Source organism: Eretmochelys imbricata, chromosome 1 (assembly GCF_965152235.1).
Source record: "Eretmochelys imbricata isolate rEreImb1 chromosome 1, rEreImb1.hap1, whole genome shotgun sequence".
NCBI lineage: Eukaryota > Metazoa > Chordata > Testudines > Cheloniidae > Eretmochelys > Eretmochelys imbricata.
In genome coordinates this window covers 25,244,294-25,266,535 of record NC_135572.1, presented here as the reverse complement: position 1 = coordinate 25,266,535, position 22,242 = coordinate 25,244,294, and the positions used below count along the sequence as shown (strand labels likewise).

The window sequence follows — 22,242 nt, the reverse complement described above, 5'->3', positions numbered from 1 at the left end:
CAACTGTGTCCACATATCTATTCAGGGGACACCATCATAGGGCCTAATCACATCAGCCACACTATCAGAGGCTCGTTCACCTGCACATCCACCAATGTGATATATGCCATCATGTGCCAGCAATGCCCCTCTGCCATGTACACTGGTCAAACTGGACAGTCTCTACGTAAAAGAATAAATGGACACAAATCAGATGTCAAGAATTATAACATTCAAAAACCAGTTGGAGAACACTTCAATCTCTTTGGTCACTCGATTACAGACCTAAAAGTGTCAATTCTTCAACAAAAAAAATTTCAAAAATAGACTCCAACGAGAGACTGCTGAATTGGAATTAATTTGCAAACTGGATACAATTAACTTAAGCTTGAATAAAGACTGGGAGTGGATGGGTCATTACATAAAGTAAAACTATTTCCCCATGTTTATTTCCCCCTCCCCTACTGTTCCTCACACGTTCTTGTCAACTGCTGGAAATGGTCTATCACTACAAAAGGTTTCTTCCCCCACCCCCCACCCCCACCCCACCCCCACTCTCCTGCTGGTAATAGCTCACCTTACCTGATCACTCTTGTTACAGTGTGTATGGTAACACCCATTGTTTCATGTTCTCTGTGTATATAAAATCTCCCCACTGTATTTTCCAGGGCACGCATCCAATGAAGTGAGCTGTAGCTCACAAAAGCTTAAGCTATGCAGAGCTCTTCTTCAGGTCTAGGAAAGGTACTGAGAATTTGGTCCAATAAAAGATATTACCTCACCCACCTTGTCCCTCTAATATGCTGGGACCAACATGACTACAACAACACAGAGACAACACTGTTAACACTTCTGTTCCAAACTATCAAGTTAGAACTCACTGCATTGAAATCTGCAAAACCAAGGCTGAATCTTACCTAAGGCCTAGTCTACATGCACAGTGGTAGAAGTTTAAGTCTGTATCTTCTCTGGGTGATATTGTGATAGCTATCTCAATGTACAGTCCTAGCAGAGAAATGGCACAGGTAGCTTTTAACTCCATGTAGCTACTCAAGGTAAATGTCAGGTAGGGGATACAGGTGGAGTTCCACTAGCTACCTGGAGGTAAAATCTACCTGTGCCTTATTTCCACAAGGATTTTATATCATTAGCTATCTCGATGTAAAGACATACCTGTATTTGCAGTGAAGACATAAGAACGACCATGCTGGGTCAGGCCAAAGGTCCATGCTAGCTCAGTATCCTGTCTTCCAACAGTGATCAATGCCAGCTGTCCCAGAGGGAATGAAAAGAACAGGTAATCATCAAGTGATCCATCCCATCACCCATTCCCAGCTTCTGGCAAACTGAGGCTAGGGACACCATCCCTCTCCATTCTGGCTAATAGCTATCGATGGACCTATCCTCCATGAAATTATCTAGGTTTTTTGGGGTTTTTTTTGAACCCTGTTATAGTCTTGGCCTTCACAACATCTCTGGCAAGGAGTTACACAAGTGGACATAGCCTAAAGGTGTGACTCTAAACAGATTTAAGTTAAACAGGTGCAACTTAGCGTGTAGACAAGCCTTCAGCGACCATCAAATGAAAAGGGAGGCACAAAGCACAGTCCAAACCCGTATACAATCAATGTGACAGAGGAGAGATTGAAGCTTGGTCTACAGTACAAACTTACGGAGGTGTAACTAATTCCACACCCCTGGGTGATGTAGTTACACTGACCTAAACTCCAGTGTAAACAACACTGTGTCAACAGGAGGGCTTCTCTCATTGACAAAGCTACTTCTTTTTGGGGAGATGGAGTACTTACGCCGTCAGCATAAGTACTAAGTGCTACAGTGGCAGAGTGCTGAAAGTGTAGGCAAGCCCTGAGATAGAGAGATGTTTTCTGCTCCTGTCATAAATATAAGGGGAAGGGTAAACCCCTTTGAAATTCCTCCTGGCCAGGGGAAAGCTCCTCTCACCTGTAAAGGGTTAAGAAGCTAAAGGTAACCTCGCTGGCACCTGACCAAAATGACCAATGAGGAGACAAGATACTTTCAAAAGCTGGGAGGAGGGAGAGAAACAAAGGGTCTGTGTCTGTCTGTATGCTGCTTTTGCCAGGGACAGAACAGGAATGGAATCTTAGAACTTTTAGTAAGTAATCTAGCTAGGTATGTGTTAGATTATGATTTCTTTAAATGGCTGAGAAAAGAATTGTGCTGAATAGAATAACTATTTCTGTCTGTGTATCTTTTTTGTAACTTAAGGTTTTGCCTAGAGGGGTTCTCTATGTTTTTGAATCTAATTACCCTGTAAGATATCTACCATCCTGATTTTACAGGGGGGATTTCTTCATTTCTATTTACTTCTATTTTCTATTAAAAGTTTTCTTGTAAAAAACTGAATGCTTTTTTCATTGTTCTCAGATCCAAGGGTTTGGGTCTGTAGTCACCTAGGCAAATTGGTGAGGCTTTTTACCAAACCTTGCCCAGGAAGTGGGGTGCAGGGTTTTGGGAAGTATTTTGGGGGGAAAGACGCGTCCAAACAGCTCTTCCCCAGTAACCAGTATTAGTTTGGTGGTGGTAGCGGCCATTCCAAGGACCACGGGTGGAATACTTTGTACCTTGGGGAAGTTTTGACCTAAGCTGGTAAAGATAAGCTTAGGAGGTTTTTCATGCAGGTCCCCACATCTGTACCCTAGAGTTCAGAGTGGGGGAGGAACCTTGACATGGTGGCAGCGGTGGGATTAACCTGAAATCATTTTGAGATCCAGTTGAGATTTTTTGAACTAGAAATACAGATTTTAAAAAGGAATTTTTTTTTCCTGTGGCTTTGAAGCAGCTTTGAAACTGAAAGCATCTTGGGTTTTCCCTGCTTTGTGGCCAAGCAGAGACAAAAGGGGATTATCTTGTGAATTGCAGGTTTTCTTTGCCTGGAGGCAGGGTACTTAACTCCTGCAGGGAAATTCACAGTCTTCCAACCCAGAGGTTTTTTTTTTTCTTTTCTTCCTAAAAGTAAATAGGGGGTGTGTGTTCTACCCATTTGCTTTTTCTTTGGGCTGGGTAAGCAGGTTTCCAAGTAGTTTGGAGGTTTTTTGCTTTAAGTTGGGCCCAGAACAGAGACAAGGGAATTGTCTTTTTCTGTAGGCTGACAATCACTATCAGAGAATAGGTATTCTATTCCAGCACAGCAAAATTTTACAGCCAAGTTTTGTTTGTTTATTTCTAAACCTCGGGTGTAAAGTTAGTTAAAAACAGAGAGGTTAGAATGACCAAATCCTCAGCTCGACTACAGCTGGAATTAGCCAAATTTCAGGCTGAGGAAAGACAAAGGGAACATGAAAGACAGATAGAACTCATGCGGCTGAAGAAGGAACAAGAAAGGGAGGCAGAACAACACCAAGCGGCTGCTCACAGGAGAGCTATGGAAGCGAGGGACAAAGAACTGGAGGAGAAGGAAAAAGAGAGGAAGTATGTGGAGGAGATGGAGAAGATAAAGGCTCAGCAGAATATCCCAACAAACCCTAGTAATCCTTCTCCAAGTACCACTTCCCATCCCAGAAAGTTCCCCACCTACAAGGCAGGCGATGATACTGAGGCCTTCCTAGAAAACTTCGAAAGGGCCTGCCTTGGATACAACCTCTCTACTGACCAGTACATGGTAGAGCTGAGGCCGCAGCTCAGTGGACCCTTAGCTGAGGTGGCAGCTGAAATGCCTAAAGAACACATGAACAAGTATGAACTGTTTAAATCCAAGGCGAGAGTCAGAATGGGGATAACACCCGAGCAGTCTCGTCGGAGGTTCAGAGCCCTAAGGTGGAAACCAGACATGTCATTTACCCGACATGCCTACCACATTGTGAAACATTGGGATGCCTGGATATCAGGAGCAAGTGTTGAATCTCCAGTAAATTTGCCCTTCCTAATGCAAATGGAACAGTTCTTAGAGGGTGTTCCTGAGGAAATAGAAAGATACATCCTAGATGGGAAACCCAAAACTGTAATCGAGGCAGGAGAGATTGGAGCCAGATGGGTGGAGGTGGCAGAGAAGAAGAAAACTGGTCGCAGTTGGAGCGGAGACCAGAAGGGACCACCCCAGACCACACCCTATTACCGGGGGCCGCCCAAGGCCCCACCTACCTCCCAAAGAACCCTCCAGACCCCTTATCATCCTGCCACCCCGTTCTCCAGCAACCCTCCTCGCCCCAGTGACCCGTCAGCTGGACGATGTTTTAAATGTAACGAGCTGGGGCATGTAAAGGCCAACTGCCCTAGGAACCCCAACAGATTACAGTTCATTGCACCGGAATCACACCAGAGATCCACAGGCCCAGATACCTCCCAGATACCCTTGGAGCGGAGGGAAACTGTGAGTGTGGGCGGGAAGAAGGTCACCGCGTGGAGGGACACCGGAGCACAAGTGTCAGCTATCCATGCTTCCTTAGTGGACCCCAATTTAATCAACCCAGAGATCCAAGTGACGATTCAACCCTTCAAGTCCAACTCTTTCAATTTGCCTACAGCCAAGTTGCCTGTCCAGTACAAGGGCTGGTCAGGAATGTGGACTTTTGCAGTCTATGATGATTATCCCATCCCCATGCTGTTGGGGGAAGACTTGGCCAATCATGTGAAGCAGGCCAAGAGGGTGGGAATGGTCACCCGCAGCCAGGCTAAACAAGCCGTGAGGCCTAGCTCTGTTCCGGAAACTTCTATCAGGACCCAGTCAGAGGTGATGGACCCGGACCCCAGGCCAATGTCTGCAACAGCAGTAGTGGATCCAGTCCCAGAGACCCAGACGGAACCAGTCCCAGAACCGGAACCAGCCGAACAACCAACACCAGACCCTGTGTCAGCACTGAATCCAGTACTTGCAACCTCAACACCAGAGGGCCCCACTGAACCTGAACTGGCAGCAGCCGATAACCCTACACAAGAGGCTCAGCCGGAGCCTGAATCCCAACATAGTGCACCAGCGGAGAGCGGTTCACAGTCAACAGAAACAGCTCCATCCCCTATATTGCTTCCAGAGGGACCAAGCCTAGGTCCACAATCCAATGAGGGACTGATGTCTCCAGCATCAAGGGAACAGTTCCAGACCGAACAGGAAGCAGATGAAAGCCTCCAGAGAGCTTGGACAGCGGCACGGAGCAACCCACCGCCTCTCAGCTCTTCTAATCGATCCAGGTTTGTTGTAGAAAGAGGACTTTTATACAAGGAAACTCTTTCTGGTGGACACCAGGAAGACTGGCATCCTCAGAGACAGTTGGTAGTTCCAACTAAATACCGGGCCAAGCTCTTGAGCTTAGCCCACGATCACCCTAGTGGCCATGCTGGGGTGAACAGGACCAAAGACCGTTTGGGGGGGTCATTCCACTGGGAGGGAATGGGCAAGGATGTTTCTACCTATGTCCAGTCTTGTGAGGTGTGCCAAAGAGTGGGAAAACCCCAAGACCAGGTCAAAGCCCCTCTACAACCACTCCCCATCATTGAAGTTCCATTTCAGCGAGTAGCTGTGGATATTCTGGGTCCTTTTCCGAAAAAGACAGCCAGAGGAAAGCAGTACATACTGACTTTCATGGATTTTGCCACCCGATGGCCGGAAGCAGTAGCTCTAAGCAACACCAGGGCTAAAAGTGTATGCCAGGCACTAGCAGACATTTTTGCCAGGGTAGGTTGGCCCTCCGACATCCTCACAGATGCAGGGACTAATTTCCTGGCAGGAACTATGAAAAACCTTTGGGAAGCTCATGGGGTAAATCACTTGGTTGCCACTCCTTACCACCATCAAACAAATGGCATGGTGGAGAAGTTTAATGGAACTTTGGGGGCCATGATACGTAAATTCGTAAATGAGCACTCCAATGATTGGGACCTAGTGTTGCAGCAGTTGCTCTTTGCCTACAGAGCTGTACCACATCCCAGTTTAGGGTTTTCCCCATTTGAACTTGTATATGGCCGTGAGGTTAAGGGGCCATTGCAGTTGGTGAAGCAGCAATGGGAGGGATTTACACCTTCTCCAGGAACTAACATTCTGGACTTTGTAACCAACCTACAAAACACCCTCCGAACCTCTTTAGCCCTTGCTAAAGAAAACTTACAGGATGCTCAAAAAGAGCAAAAAGCCTGGTATGATAAACATGCCAGAGAGCGTTCCTTCAAAGTAGGAGACCAGGTCATGGTCTTAAGGGCGCTCCAGGCCCATAAAATGGAAGCATCGTGGGAAGGGCCATTCACGGTCCAGGAGCGCCTGGGAGCTGTTAATTATCTCATAGCATTCCCCACCTCCAACCGAAAGCCTAAGGTGTACCATATTAATTCTCTAAAGCCCTTTTATTCCAGAGAATTAAAGGTTTGTCAGTTTACAGCCCAGGGAGAAGATGATGCTGAGTGGCCTGAAGGTGTCTACTACGAAGGGAAATGTGCTGGTGGTGTGGAAGAGGTGAACCTCTCCATGACCCTTGGGCGTATGCAGCGACAGCAGATCCAGGAGCTGTGCACTAGCTACGCGCCAACGTTCTCAGCCACCCCAGGACTGACTGAACGGGCATACCACTCCATTGACACAGGTAATGCTCACCCAATTAGGGTCCAACCTTACCGGGTGTCTCCTCAAGCTAAAACTGCTATAGAACGGGAGATCCAGGATATGTTACAGATGGGTGTAATCCGCCCCTCTGAAAGTGCATGGGCATCTCCAGTGGTTCTAGTTCCCAAACCAGATGGGGAAATACGTTTTTGCGTGGACTACCGTAAGCTAAATGCTGTAACTCGCCCAGACAACTATCCAATGCCACGCACAGATGAACTGTTAGAGAAACTGGGACGGGCCCAGTTCATCTCTACCTTGGACTTAACAAAGGGGTACTGGCAGGTACCGCTAGATGAATCTGCCAAGGAAAGGTCAGCCTTCATCACACATCTCGGGCTGTATGAATTTAATGTACTCCCTTTCGGGCTGCGAAATGCACCCGCCACTTTCCAAAGACTTGTAGATGGTCTCCTAGCGGGATTAGGAGAATATGCAGTCGCCTACCTTGACGATGTGGCCATATTTTCGGATTCCTGGGCAGACCACCTGGAACATCTACAAAAAGTCCTTGAGCGCATAAGGGAGGCAGGACTAACTGTTAAGGCTAAGAAGTGTCAAATAGGCCTAAACAGAGTGACTTACCTTGGACACCAGGTGGGTCAAGGAACTATCAGCCCCCTACAGGCCAAAGTGGATGCTATCCAAAAGTGGCCTGTCCCAAAGTCAAAGAAACAGGTTCAATCCTTCTTAGGCTTGGCTGGTTATTACAGACGATTTGTACCGCACTACAGCCAAATCGCTGCCCCACTGACAGACCTAACCAAAAAGAAACAGCCAAATGCTGTTCAGTGGACCGGAAAGTGTCAGAAGGCCTTTAACAAGCTTAAAGCGACACTCATGTCTGACCCTGTACTAAGGGCCCCAGACTTTGACAAACCGTTCCTAGTAACCACAGATGCATCCGAGCGTGGTGTGGGAGCAGTTTTAATGCAGAAAGGACCTGATCAAGAATTCCACCCTGTAGTGTTTCTCAGCAAAAAACTGTCTGAGAGGGAAAGCAACTGGTCAGTCACTGAAAAAGAATGTTATGCCATTGTCTACGCTCTGGAAAAGCTACGCCCATATGTTTGGGGACGGCGTTTCCACCTGCAAACCGACCATGCTGCACTGAAGTGGCTTCACACCGTCAAAGAAACTAACAAAAAACTTCTTCGGTGGAGTTTAGCTCTCCAAGATTTTGATTTCGACATCCAACACATCTCAGGAGCTTCTAACAAAGTGGCTGATGCACTCTCCCGTGAAAGTTTCCCAGAATCAACTGGTTAAAATCGTCCTTAAGATGTGGAAAATATTGTTAGTCTTTATGTACTTGGTAGTATATTTAGAGATGCATGTGTCTTATTAACTCTGTTTTTCCTAGAGCTCCAGGAAGAAATCCCAGCCAGTGTTTCACCCTAGCTGAGATTTGGGGGGCGTGTCATAAATATAAGGGGAAGGGTAAACCCCTTTGAAATTCCTCCTGGCCAGGGGAAAGCTCCTCTCACCTGTAAAGGGTTAAGAAGCTAAAGGTAACCTCGCTGGCACCTGACCAAAATGACCAATGAGGAGACAAGATACTTTCAAAAGCTGGGAGGAGGGAGAGAAACAAAGGGTCTGTGTCTGTCTGTATGCTGCTTTTGCCAGGGACAGAACAGGAATGGAATCTTAGAACTTTTAGTAAGTAATCTAGCTAGGTATGTGTTAGATTATGATTTCTTTAAATGGCTGAGAAAAGAATTGTGCTGAATAGAATAACTATTTCTGTCTGTGTATCTTTTTTGTAACTTAAGGTTTTGCCTAGAGGGGTTCTCTATGTTTTTGAATCTAATTACCCTGTAAGATATCTACCATCCTGATTTTACAGGGGGGATTTCTTCATTTCTATTTACTTCTATTTTCTATTAAAAGTTTTCTTGTAAAAAACTGAATGCTTTTTTCATTGTTCTCAGATCCAAGGGTTTGGGTCTGTAGTCACCTAGGCAAATTGGTGAGGCTTTTTACCAAACCTTGCCCAGGAAGTGGGGTGCAGGGTTTTGGGAAGTATTTTGGGGGGAAAGACGCGTCCAAACAGCTCTTCCCCAGTAACCAGTATTAGTTTGGTGGTGGTAGCGGCCATTCCAAGGACCACGGGTGGAATACTTTGTACCTTGGGGAAGTTTTGACCTAAGCTGGTAAAGATAAGCTTAGGAGGTTTTTCATGCAGGTCCCCACATCTGTACCCTAGAGTTCAGAGTGGGGGAGGAACCTTGACAGCTCCAAAATAAGAGGAAGTGCAAGAAGGATATTTCCTCAAGTTATCAAGAAAACTTGCCCTCAGAAAGTGAGGAGGTAAACATTGTGTCCTGACACCATGGGTTAAAGGTGAGAGTCAGAAGAGATGGCATCATGCTATGTAGCCACCTGTCACCAGATCAGGAACAGTCAGAAATGGCAGTGCATATGGAAAACAAATTGTAGCTACCTCTGTCATATCCATTAGGGGTCTGTTCCTTTTTTATTTCGGTACCTTGACAACAGACTAACTAACTAACTAACTAATACAGACTAACACGGCTGTTACTCTGAAACCTAACGTTTGTATAGCTTCTCATCCCAGCGAAGTTTCACTGCATTGAATTTATGCCAGTTTCCTTATCTGCAATGTGGGAGGAATTTTACTTCACCCACCTTTGTAAAACATCTAATGATAGTCTCTGAATAAGTACAGTTTGTTATTGTTTTTCTGTTGCCCTGAACAAGGACATTTACTAGATGATGGTTCTAGCAATGTTGACATTGAAACTAATTCCTCCCCTTAAGGATGACTGGAAGAAATTCAAGCTGTGAAGTATTAGCATTGAAATTCAGTGCTCTCTTTTAACTAAAGGTGTGATTTTAAGCTAATTTAGTTAAACCAGTGCAGAAGACCATGTGGACACTCTGATTTTGGTTTAAACCAGGTATTGTTTAACTCATTTATGAATTGATTTAAGCTAAACTGCTGTCAAGGTTCCTCCCCCACTCTGAACTCTAGGGTACAGATGTGGGGACCTGCATGAAAAACCTCCTAAGCTTATCTTTACCAGCTTAGGTCAAAACTTCCCCAAGGTACAAAATATTCCCCCCCGTTGTCCTTGGACTGGCCGCTACCACCACCAAACTAATACTGGTTACTGGGGAAGAGCTGTTTGGACGCGTCTTTCCCCCCAAAATACTTCCCAAAACCCTGCACCCCCCTTCCTGGACAAGGTTTGGTAAAAAGCCTCACCAATTTGCCTAGGTGACTACAGACCCAGACCCTTGGATCTTAAGAACAATGAACAATCCTCCCAACACTTGCACCCCCCCTTTCCTGGGAAATGTTGGATAAAAAGCCTCACCAATTTGCATAGGTGACCACAGACCCAAACCCTTGGATCTGAGAACAATGAAAAAGCATTCAGTTTTTTACAAGAAGACTTTTAATAGAAAATAGAAGTAAATAGAAATAAAGAAATCCCCCCTGTAAAATCAGGATGGTAGATATCTTACAGGGTAATTAGATAAAAAAACATAGAGAACCCCTCTAGGCAAAACCTTAAGTTACAAAAAAGATACACAGACAGAAATAGTTATTCTATTCAGCACAATTCTTTTCTCAGCCATTTAAAGAAATCATAATCTAACACATACCTAGCTAGATTACTTACTAAAAGTTCTAAGACTCCATTCCTGGTCTATCCCTTGCCAAGACCCAGCATACAGATTGACACAGACCCTTTGTTTCTCTCCCTCCTCCCAGCTTTTGAAAGTATCTTGTCTCCTCATTGGTCATTTTGGTCAGGTGCCAGCGAGGTTACCTTTAGCTTCTTAGCCCTTTACAGGTGAGAGGAGCTTTCCCCTGGCCAGGAGGGATTTCAAAGGGGTTTACCCTTCCCTTTATATTTATGACAACTGCTATAAACCACTTTTAAACCAAAATAAGTGTCTACACCGGGGTTTCCACTGGTTTAACTTAAACAGTTTAAAAATACACCTTTAGTCAAAGTGATGCATTAATTTCAGTGTCAACACTTCATTGCTTAAATTTCTGCAAACTCCACTAGCACAGGTTTCAGAGTAGCAGCCGTGTTAGTCTGTATCCGCAAAAAGAAAAGGAGGACTTGTGGCACCTTAGAGACTAACATATTTATTTGACAGGTTTCAGAGTAACAGCCGTGTTAGTCAGTATTCGCAAAAAGAAAAGGAGTACTTGTGGCACCTTAGAGACTAACCAATTTATTTGAGCATAAGCTTTCGTGAGCTACAGCTCACTTCATCGGATGCATCCTGTGGAAACTGCAGAAGACATTATATACAGTAAAGTAAAACTATTTCACCATGTTTATTCCCCTCCTTCCGCTCCCCCCCTTAACGTTCCTCAGACTTCTTGTCAACTGCTGGAAATGGCCCACCTTGATTATCACTACAAAAGGTTCCCCCTCCCCCCCGTCCCTCCCTAGCTCTCCTGCTGGTAATAGCTCACCTTACCTGATCACTCTAGTTACAGTGTGTATGGTAACACCCATTGTTTCATGTTCTCTGTGTATATAAATCTCCCCACTGTATTTTCCACGGCATGCATCCGATGAAGTGAGCTGTAGCTCACGAAAGCTTATGCTCAAATAAATTTGTTAGTCTCTAAGGTGCCACAAGTACTCCTTTTCTTTCCACTAGCATAGGTTATTTCTATATATCTTATTCCCTGCTGCTCCTCCCCAGAATCCATTCACTCTTGCATAAATTGTCTAGTTTCTCTTTTTGTAGACATAACCTTCAGAATGGAAAGCTATGCACATTTGGAATCTGCAGACACAATGAAACAACAGCCATTAAGAGAAATGTGAACTCCTTCATTCCATGGGTTTGCATGTAAATGCTCACACAGTTAACCATTTCACAGTTGATGTTCTTATCAGGAACAATCTCTTCATGTGCTTATCCATGGTTACTGATATACCTGTCATATTCCGGCAGTCTACTCATTTGAAAGGACCTTGTAAGCCACTGAAGCCAGGTCTACACTACAGCCCTATATTGATACAACCACTTCATTCAGGGGTGTGAAAAATCCATGGCCTTGAGCGACATAGTGTCATGACCTAACCTTCTGTGTAGATAGCGCCGTGTCGATGGGAAAGCTTCTCCCATTAACACGGCTACCTCTTCTCTCGTCAGTGAAGTAGCATCTTCACTAAAGTTCTTCCTTGTCTTGCTGTACGTGAAGACACCCCTAAGGCTGCAAATTTGAGTATTCCGACAGGCTATTTAGCTAATACATGTTCGTTTGAAAATTCGAACTTGGATATTTGCTACTGTCTGTAAAAATTATATGTGTTTTGTCTACTTAGAATGTAAGCGCTGCAGAATAGGGACAGTCTGCTACTCTGTGTTATACAGTGCCAGCACAACAGGACCCTCTTGTCAGCAGGTCCCTAGGCATTACTTAGCCTGATTAATAATTATGGGGAAATGGTGGGAGCACTAGTGTAGACAAGCCCTAGCTGTCATGTAATTACTGTGCCCTCTGAGCAGAAGAGAAAGGCAGCTGGGAAAAAGGGACACAACGTTTTACGTTTGAAGAAGCTGTATTAAAATATGAGGGAGAACAAGAAGTTCAAAACATGCCAGGATTTCTCTGAATGTGTAAGTCAGGCTGGACAGTTAGTTTATCAGCTGATGAGCTGGAGGGGTTCTGTGGTTTGGTTTTGCACTTCCTTCTTTGTAAGCCTGGGGTTTGCAAAACTAGGCAGATTCTCTTTAATTTGAATCCCACAAATTCAGTGGTGGGAGAGTCAACACACAAAAGGGTTGGGAGTTTGCTCTATCTCTGCAACAGACAAATCAAGCTGGTTTGATTTTGATTCTGTAAAAACTGGTCAATGGAGAGTTGCCAAATCAGAAGCAGCGGTGGTTCTGATCTAGGAACCAATTCACTACAACCAGAAACAGTTTGGATCTGGCTTCTATTTCATATGAACCTCCCCCAACCCCCCACCCCCAAATTCAGTGGGAGTTGGAAGAGGGAGGAACTGGCAACACTGGTTTTGCCCCATCTCTATAATGGGGGGGGGTATTTCTAACACAGCTGGCTGAAAATGTTTTGACTAAAGATTGTTGTTGTACTTAAATGAGGATTTTGTCAAAAATGGAAAGTTTTTGGATGGCCAGCGTTTGTTTGTTGTTTGTTTGTTTTTTGGGGGGGGGGATGATTTTTTTTAAAGCGCCAGCCCACAGGTTGTTCAGTGGGGGGCGGATTTGCTCCAGCCAGGTCTCTGCGTTGTCTGAAGCCCCGGGGAAGATCATGAATGATGCTGGGGGACGGTGCGCGGCTAGCCCGGGATAACAGACCTGCCACCCCACGAGCAGCTGGGTTTGCTGCTGCTGCATCCGGCTTGCTGCAGCCGGTAGGCCCGCTGCCGGGCAGGGCAGGGGAGGAGGCCACCTTCCCCTTCTCCACGTGATGCCTCCGGGGCGGGTCTGGCCCTTCATCCCCGCCGGCCCCAACCTGGTAGCGCGCAGAGCTGGGAGAGGGAGGCCGCTGCTGCCGCCCTTGCTGGGCTGTCTCCGCCGCCCGGTTCAGCGCCCCTCCGGTGACTCGGCTCCCCCAGCAGCGGGGCTGTGTGGCGCCGCCGCTCGCAGGCATGGGGCGCTTGGCATGGTGCCTTTTCCCCGTCCTCCTGCTCTGCCAGCTCCGGGAGTCGCTGGCCGACACCCCGGCCAACTGCAGCTTTGCGGACCTGGAGGGCACTTGGGTCTTCCGGGTGGGGAAGGGGGGCCAGAACCGACACATTAACTGCTCCGAGATGGGTAAGTGCTGGGGGGGCATTTCTCTCTCTCGCTCTTCCCCCTCCCCCCCCCCATTTTCTTTCTCCACCTGGTTTTCTCTTTTTGCTTTTTCCCCCCTCTGGCCAGCACGATAATCAGCTTGTGACAATCTCAGACAAACACGCTTTAGTTAAAGTCCTTTTAAAAACGAACAAAAAAGCCCCCTTGGCCCCCTTAAGAGTGTTGGTAAAACACATTCTGTTCCCCTGGTTTTTAAAAACCATGGGGTATGTCTGATCCACTCCTGTTTGAACAGATCCTTTCTCTCCACCCCAGCCCCCCCAAAATCTGCCGCCTAATTCATTTAGTGGGTGACTGTAAAACCACACGGGATATTTTTGTAAAAAGATTGTCTGGATTACGTGGCCCTTGGACCCGAGTTCGTAGAAACTTGTGTATTTGTTTCTTCTCTTTAAATTACTTTCTGGTTAACGTTTAGCTGGCCTGTCTTAGGAAATTCCCACTCTGATGTATCAATTCAGATATCAAAAGAGGAAGTAGAATGAGAAATTGGGTGTTAGCCCCAACAATTCTGTAGGGAACTCAATGTGAGCTGTAAAAACTGTTTCAGAACTTTTCTCTTACAAATATAGGCATTTTTATTCTGTTACTAAGCAGCAATATGTTATGACAAGTTCCGGAGGTTAGGATGGGAATAGTGACCAACAATGGTATTTCCCTTCCCGCTCACCATGGGATGCTAAAGGGCACATTGGTTACAAGTAAACCAAGCCTACACATTTGAGTAATTTATGTTTTTAAGGCTTGTACCTTCCTTTTAAAAAGGAAAGTTACATCTGATTTCATTTTACTTGGCTTTTTGACCTTGCTTATGCCAGGAACAAGACTTCGCTACTTTTGTGTTTAAAAAATGGTTGTAGTTAGTCTTGGATGCCTTTTCTAATAGGGGCAGGGGCCTGGATTCATAAAGGTACTTAAAGTCTCTAACCCCCAGATCTAGGCATCTAATTCCCATTTTTAGAAGCCACTGTGATCTACAAAACTCCTGCTAGACTGCAGCTTAACCCCGTAGGTGCCTAAATTCGCTTGGCACCTACATTTTTGCAGTAAGGTGTGCCTGACCCTGCCTCTGGGCATGCACTCGCTTCGAGCTGAGTGTGCGACTGATTCCCAGCTCGAGGAGATACACATGCTAGCTCTCCTCAAGCTAGTGCACTAAAAATGGAGTGTAGCTGCTATAGTGCAAGCAGTGGGAGGGGCTAACCACCCCAGCTAGGGCCCATCACAGATTCTGCTGGCTCCGCCCCCCTCTTGTGCTGCCACAGCTCTGCTTTATTGTTAGCATGAGTATATCTCCTCAATCGAGGAATCACACCCAATCTCAAAGTGGTGTAAATATGCCCTGTCTCCTAAACCACAGAGTGATCCACAGAGCAGGGAGCTGCCTTAGAATCATAGAACCATAGGGTTAGAAGGAACCCCAAGGGTCATCTAGGCTAACCCCTGCCAAGGTGCAGGATTTGTTGGGTCTAAACCATCCAAGACGGATGGCTATCCAGCCTCTTTTTGAAAATCTCCAGTGAAGAAGCTTCCACAACCTGCCTAGGCGATCTGTTCCATTGTCCTACTGTTCTTACAGTTAGGAAGTTTTTCCTGGTTTTAGAGTAACAGCCGTGTTAGTCTGTATTCGCAAAAAGAAAAGGAGTACTTGTGGCACCTTAGAGACTAACCAATTTATTTGAGCATGAGCTTTCGTGAGCTACAGCTCACTTCATCAGAGCTGTAGCTCACGAAAGCTCATGCTCAAATAAATTGGTTAGTCTCTAAGGTGCCACAAGTACTCCTTTTCTTTTTGTGAAGTTCTTCGTGAGATTTAATCTAAATCTGCTCTGCTGTAGTTTGAACCTCTTGTCCTGCCCCGCTACCTGTGAGGTAGCCGATCTCTGTTCAAATCCCTTCTCATCTGGCAGAGGAGGGACTTGTAATGGGGGTCTCCCACATCCCAGGTGAGTACTTTAGCCACTGGCCTAAATGTTTTGTGTGGGGTTATACAGCCTCTGAGTGCACTTACTGGATTGGTCCTATTCAGACAAGTTACACAGTGGAATAACTGTCGTCTTCTGGTTCCAGACCAGAGATAGGCACCTCCTGCAGCTGGGGCTTAGGTGCCTCTCTCTGAAAGAGTTGGTCTTAGACACACTGCTGTCATCGGCATCTTCCACTGGCTAGTTTAGGCAGCTCCCTGCCCAGCTTGCTAGGATTTGTGGATCACATTCTAAGTCACCTGTTTCTCCCCATGCATTGTTTGGGGAACCTAGGTGCCTAACTCAGACTTCGGGGATCACAGTGTGTTTCTGTGACTTTTAAGCATCTAAAAGTCAGTCGTTGCAGTGGATCGGGGCCAGAGACCTTTTCTTTTAAAACAATTACAGTGGTTTGGAACATGGCTATATGCAAATCTGATTGCCGCCCCATATTTAAAAATGGTTTCAAAAATATTTTAAATGTCCTATGTGGATGTGAATTTAATCGAGTGCCATTGGTGAAACTGTCCAACAGCTGCTTTCTCCCCTAGCCCAGTATGAGGAATGCACATAAGTAATCTAAAATTGGGCCTCTTTCTCATATTGCCCTGGTGGTAGTTTTATTTGGCATTTCCCTGCCCTAAATTCCATTCTCTGCTTCCTCTCACTCCACCATCCATTCTCTGCCTTTCACTCATCTGCCTCCATCTTAATGGCAGACTTCTTGGACACTTCACTTCTCTCCCCACTCCCTGGGTGTGGATGGGTGGTGTAATGTAGCTCTATTGCTCCACTTGGCACTTCATAGCCAAAAAGACAGGTTCTTTGACTGAAGGCGTTTACAGTCACAGTTAGGCTGATCGGATCAAGAGGAATTGAAACAGACCTACCGGGAAGGGAGGTGGGAGAGAACTGCCCTGAGGAGAGAGCATTTTCTCTTTCATATTTTTCTGGGTTGGCCGTCTTTTCTTTTCAGTCTGCCTGGTGCTCTGCTGCTTCTCTTACCCAGAGTTGAGAATTTAGTTGTGGGAAGCAAGCTTGGAGGATTCAGAGTAGCAGCCGTGTTAGTCTGTATTCGCAAAAAGAAAAGGAGTACCTGTGGCACCTTAGAGACTAACCAATTTATTTGGGGATTCTGAGGAGAGGAAGGGGGCCCCTGTTGGAACTGCCATGCAATGTCTGTTCTAGGCTGCATGGCACTGAATGGCAGAGTACTGATAATACTTAGCAACAGATGTGTATCAAGAAGCCACTTCCAGCTTTGCTGTGATGGGGCCAATCATTTCACTGCTATTAATATCCAGAGTTAAGAAAGCTTGTGTAATAGATTCCACTTCAGGAAAATAAATCTATTCCTGCAACAGGTGCTCAGTACTTCTCACGTGCCAAACCCAGATATATATAAAAACCATAAAGCTCTGAAAGAAGAAGTCAAGTGCACCAACAGGAAAAATACATCAAGCAAAAAACTGAGCCTGATAAAAGTTTGTCTGCCGGAGTAGTGCTTTCTGCGTGTCACGGCAGCCCTAATGCTAGTACTTTATTTTCAAGTCTGGTCGTGTAACGGCGGAAGTGGCGTAGTAACTTTCTGGTTTAACCCATCCGTGTAAAACCTGTCTCATCTCTGCAGGACCTGTGGAAAAAAAGGTAGTTGTGACTCTTCAGAAGGTGGCTGTGGCTCAAGATGATCTGGGCAATTTTGGCTTCTTCACCATAATTTACAATCAAGGCTTCGAAGTTGTAATAAATGATTACAAATGGTTTGCCTTTTTTAAGGTAAGTTTTAATTTTTGTTACATTTCCCCCCCCCACCCCAAAAAAAAAAAACAAAAAACTGTCCGTACTCTGATTTCTCTTCATAGCCTTGTTGCCTAGTGGCTAGAATACAGCACTGGGAGTCCAAGAGGCCTGAGTTCCACTCTTGAATCTGCCACTGGACTGCTGGTTGAGCTTGAGCAATTTACTTCACCTAACTGTGCATCCTATCCCCCCTCTTTAAAAGGGGAGTAACGGTACTGACCTCCCTTGAGATCTACTGATAAGGACTTCTAAGTATCTTTACATTAAAAAAACCCCTCAAACTATTCACCAGTGTAGGGTGTGGATTGCTGATCCAGCCATTCTTGCTGAGCCAGCTATATTATGGACGGTCTTTTGTCCTGCCTCTTTTCTGATGAAAAGAATTGACAGTCTTTCATAGGGAAAATACTTTCCTGAGGGACTGGTTTGATCTTGTCCAAAATGACAAATTTGGGTGTGGTTACTTTCCTAACTGAATGGGGAAACCAACATCAACTGGGCTGATGTCTTTGGTACTGTTCAGGACCTGAAATTTGTTCATCTCTTGATTTTAAATAACTTAGTGGCCATTTTGTTGTATTTAGACCAAAATACTCTGTATTTAACTATAAATTAATCAGCTAAAAGTAATTGGGATCCAAAACAGTCCCTTTGTTTCTTTGATTCTTTATAGCAGGGTTTCCCAGACTTGGGACACCGCTTGTTCAGCGGGCCGGGCCAGTTTGTTTACCTGCCGCGTCTGCAAGTTCGGCCGATCGCGGCTCCCGCTGGCCACGTCCCAAGTTTGGGAAACGCTGCTTTATAGTGAATAAAAGATTTCCTCAAATCTCGCTCTCTTGCTCTCTCTTTTTTTTTTTTTTTTAAATAGTCTCTACACATTAAAAATAGCCCTCCTTCTGAGAGAGGGCCTTGGAAGGCACTTTAGGGTTTGTCTGCATAGGGAAATTATTCCAGAATAAAGGCAGGGTGTCAATATAAAGTGCAGTAGCTATTCTGGAATTGCTTTCCCCCCCCCACCCCATCCCCCATATGGATATTCTTATTCCAGAATAAAAAGTTCCTTTTTCTGATTTATCTTAATCTGCTTCTAAAGTGGGTTAAGCAAAATCAGAAAAAAAAGATATTCCAGAATAGCTATTCTGGTTAATTTCGCCATCTGGACAAGTCCTTATTAGGTGTGATTAATGTCACATAAGACTGTAAACTGAGCTGCAGCTTCACCCCTCCCCTCTCTCCAGCCCCTCACCCCAAGCAGGGTGGAAGGACCACAGCTAGGGGTGAAGAGAGAGGGGCAGCTTGGGGGACAGCCTCATGCTGCTTCATTAGGCAAGTCTAACAGTGAGGGAAGTAAAGCTCTGATGAGCTAATGTGGATTCTCCATTACTTGACCTCTTTAAATCAAGACTGGCTATCGTTTTTCAAAAAGATATGCTATAGCTTAACCAGAATTTATGGTCTTGAGGCAGGTATTATTGGGTGAGGTTCTCTGGCCTGTAATATGCAGGTCGTCAGATTAGACTATCATAATGGTTCTGTCTGGCCTTGAAATCTATGAAATTTTAAAGATTATAAAGTAGGAAAGAATGAGATCTAGTTATGTTTGCTTTGCATTGCAGTTCACCTGGGACTATGTAAAGGTAAATCCCTAAATAAGCTTTAATTACCTTGAGGCGCTGCATATCTCACCGTGAATTATGAATTGTTGCCATTACTAAGGTAATGGAGCCCAATATACTGGCTTGTTTTCTTTCACGCACCTAGGACTGAACTATTAATTCCATCTGTCAGAATTGAACATAATAATGTTACTTTCCTTGACAGACACACTTAGGGGAAATACTAGACCGACACAGACAGTGGGATCCTTAGGCTGATGTCTTTCACATTAAATGTGAAGAGTTGCTTCAAGAGCCAATAAAGTGAGCTGTTGAGACAAATGTCAGTTATCAAGTTACATCTTGATAAACTGTAGAAACAGCAAGTGAATTCTGAAAGAAATGTAAACAAGCTGCATTTCCACAGAAAGGCTCCCCTGGTGCAAGAGTTGCTAGGTAACAGTGCTGCTCCAGTAGCATTCACAAGAGATTAAACTTGGCTCATGTGAAATCAAAGTTCATTTGGAGAGCACTAACTGAGTCAAAGGGCCATGGAAGTCAGACTGATAAAAACACTGGTCTGACCTATTCTTATATGTTTCTGAAAGCTGGTTCAGTGCCTTGAAATGTGGTGGTAACTGCTACCTAATGAGTATTCTGACTATTCCTCAAATAAATGCATGAACAAGGAAGAATGAGGCTCTTTGAGATTCAGAGGAAAAATATCTGAGACTCGCTATTGCATGGCAGTTTGATCCATTCCTGGTTTTGCGGATGCTGTTAGTAGTTGGAGACATAAAAGGTGCTTATTGAATAGGTAGGCTATTACACCACCATTGACGATTAATGTTTCAGATTCCTTCAGCAGGCCATACCTGGGTTAAAGTCTCCGTTCTTTCAAAGAGCGTTCTCCTGCTGACAATGCAAATGCCTTTCGTTGGGGGTAGAAGTTTTTTGTTGTCAGGAGAGCCAACAAACAGCGGCTACACTGCACGACTTTTAGCGGCACGGCTGTGGCAACTCAGCCATGTCGCTAAAGGCTGTGTAGTGTAGACATAGCCTCTGTCTTGCTGGGTTTATCTCGAAGAGCAAGGGTAAATATTAGAAATCTCAGTGCAAGGAGCCAATTTTCCTGGCAAAAACTTATTTCTAAATATCTCTCTACTATTTGAAAACCTTTTACTTTAGTTAGTTAATACAAGTGAATGCTTGGTAGACGACTAGGGTAGACTATCAGAATGCACTTCACCTTAACTTCGGAACCTCACAGCTCATTGGCAGGGCAGAAATTATTCTCTAGCATTACAAGATCATTCTTCCTCTGAGTTCTTCCCTTTCATTTCTCTTGTTCTTTGCAGGATTATTAGTGGTTTACACATGGAACCGCTGCAGAGGGAAACTTGAGTAGAAGAGTTAACTAAACTAGAAGCAGAAGCTCAAATAAAACGTACATTGAGCCTTGAGTTTACTAACAGCCCATGATAAAGGAGTGGGATTACAAATTAAATGCCCCGCAAAACTAGTCTTGAAACCAAAATTAGGTTTAATTGTCCCTTATGTTCTTACTCATGTTGTAAAATTCACTATATCAGCAGATCTAATTATAGCAGCCCCATGATATTGCTAGATCACACTTTGGTCTTGAAATTGTAGCTGGCACAAAACAGAATCTTAACTATCTTTTCACAGTGCTATCATCATGTCTGTAAAGAGGGACCTGGACACTTTTATTTTACAATGTACATAGGATGTTAGATTTTTTTAGAATAAAAGAAACTTTCTCTTTGGGTCAACTAAGTGCTGATTCACCCATCACTAGGTAGCTAATTGGGCTCCCACTGCTTTTTATATCTATATATAATATAGATATATATAATGTTACTATTTCACATATCATGCAGCAGACATAACTCTAAAGTGTGAAGTTGGTCATGTTTCCTCACCCCTGAATTTAAGTTTGCCACTGTTCCTCTTGAAGAAATTTCAGAGTTGAGTATCAGAAGAGCAGTACACCAACATGAAGGCTGCCTCACCACTGTTCCATGGCCATCTCTTTGTTAGCTCGTTTAAGGGTGCAGCAAAGTCAAATGAGTTTGTTTTTAGTGTTCCTTTGACAAGCTAAACTGTAACCTTGCTAGAAGTACAGGATTGAGCCGAGGATTGGTCCCACTACCGAGGCCTTTTTTACACAGCAGATTTACCCTGATTTCAACCATGTGTGTCAGACCTGGGCGGGTGGGGTGGGGAGGGAGAGATTATCAGACATCTACCTACAGCAGGGTTCTTAAACCTTCCTCTGAAGCATCTAGTACCGGCCACTGTCAGAGACAGGATACTGGACTAGATGGACTGGGTTATGATCCAGAATGGCAATTCCTGTGTTCCCCCTAGTGTACACAGGTTTCAGAGTAACAGCCGTGTTAGTCTGTATTCGCAAAAAGAAAAGGAGGACTTGTGGCACCTTAGAGACTAACCAATTTATTTGAGCATAAGCTTTCGTGAGCTACAGCTCACTTCATCGGATGCATACTGTGGAAAATACAGAAGATGTTTGTTTTTATACACACAAATACACATGATAAGGAGAGTGATCACTTTACATAAGCTATTACCAGCAGGGGAGTGGGGTGGGGGGAGAGAAAACCTTTTGTAGTGATAAACACCCATTTTTTCATGATTTATTTGTATAAAAACAAACATCTTCTGTATTTTCCACAGTATGCATTCCAATGAAGTGAGCTGTAGCTCACAAAAGCTTATGCTTAAATAAATTGGTTAGTCTCTAAGGTGCCACAAGTACTCCTTTTCTAGTGTACACAGAGCAAACTGCTACTAACTGCCATTTGTACTGGGGTAAGTCACTTAACCTTTAGCTCTTGCTCTTTTTCTGTAAACTGGGCATAATATTTATATAACTCAGTACTAGTAGGGGTGTTGTGAGCTTGTGTACGTGTACAATGGTTATGACAGGGTATTTTGCATTAAGGATACATATATGAGAAGTCTGATCTTAATACATGTCTGCTATTGATTTTATATATATATGTGTGTGTGTGTGTGTGTATATATATATATATATTTTCCTTTGTTTTTGCAACCTACTTACCAGTCACCCACTGTAAAATTTTCTTAGGATCTCACTGATTTTACAAGTCACTTGTTCTTACGCCTGGGCACTGTGGGGAAATGAGTTGTCACACCAAAGGAATGGACTGGGTGAGCTTATCCATATATTTTTTTAGCTGTCAGTAGTCTGTGTAAATATTACCTAGTAAAGGAGGGCTTGCTGATAGCTTTTTGTGTGGGCCCAACTTTAGAATCTTACTCTTCCCCTCCTCCCAACCTCCTTAGCCTTGGAACCATTAAAAATGCAGAGTCCTACTGCATTTTCCAGAGCTCCCGTTTGTCACAAGTCGTAGTTTTTATGGTGAATGTTTATTGCAACATATGAAAAAGGGAGGATCTTGTAACTGTGGTCTCTTAAGACATTCAGTGCACTTGCAGTGTGCTA

General features: G+C 44.5%; 1 protein-coding gene across 1 annotated transcript in view; it reads left to right on the top strand.

Moving 5' to 3' along the window:
* The first annotated feature begins 13,032 nt into the window (after window positions 1-13,032).
* Window positions 13,033-22,242, top strand: part of CTSC (cathepsin C) — a 35,299-nt gene continuing 26,089 nt past the window's right edge. The window contains exons 1-2 of the mRNA XM_077808032.1: window positions 13,033-13,333; window positions 16,967-17,112. Coding sequence (XP_077664158.1) covers window positions 13,168-13,333; window positions 16,967-17,112 — 312 coding nt within the window. The 5' untranslated portion in view covers window positions 13,033-13,167. The remainder of the gene's footprint in view (window positions 13,334-16,966; window positions 17,113-22,242) is intronic.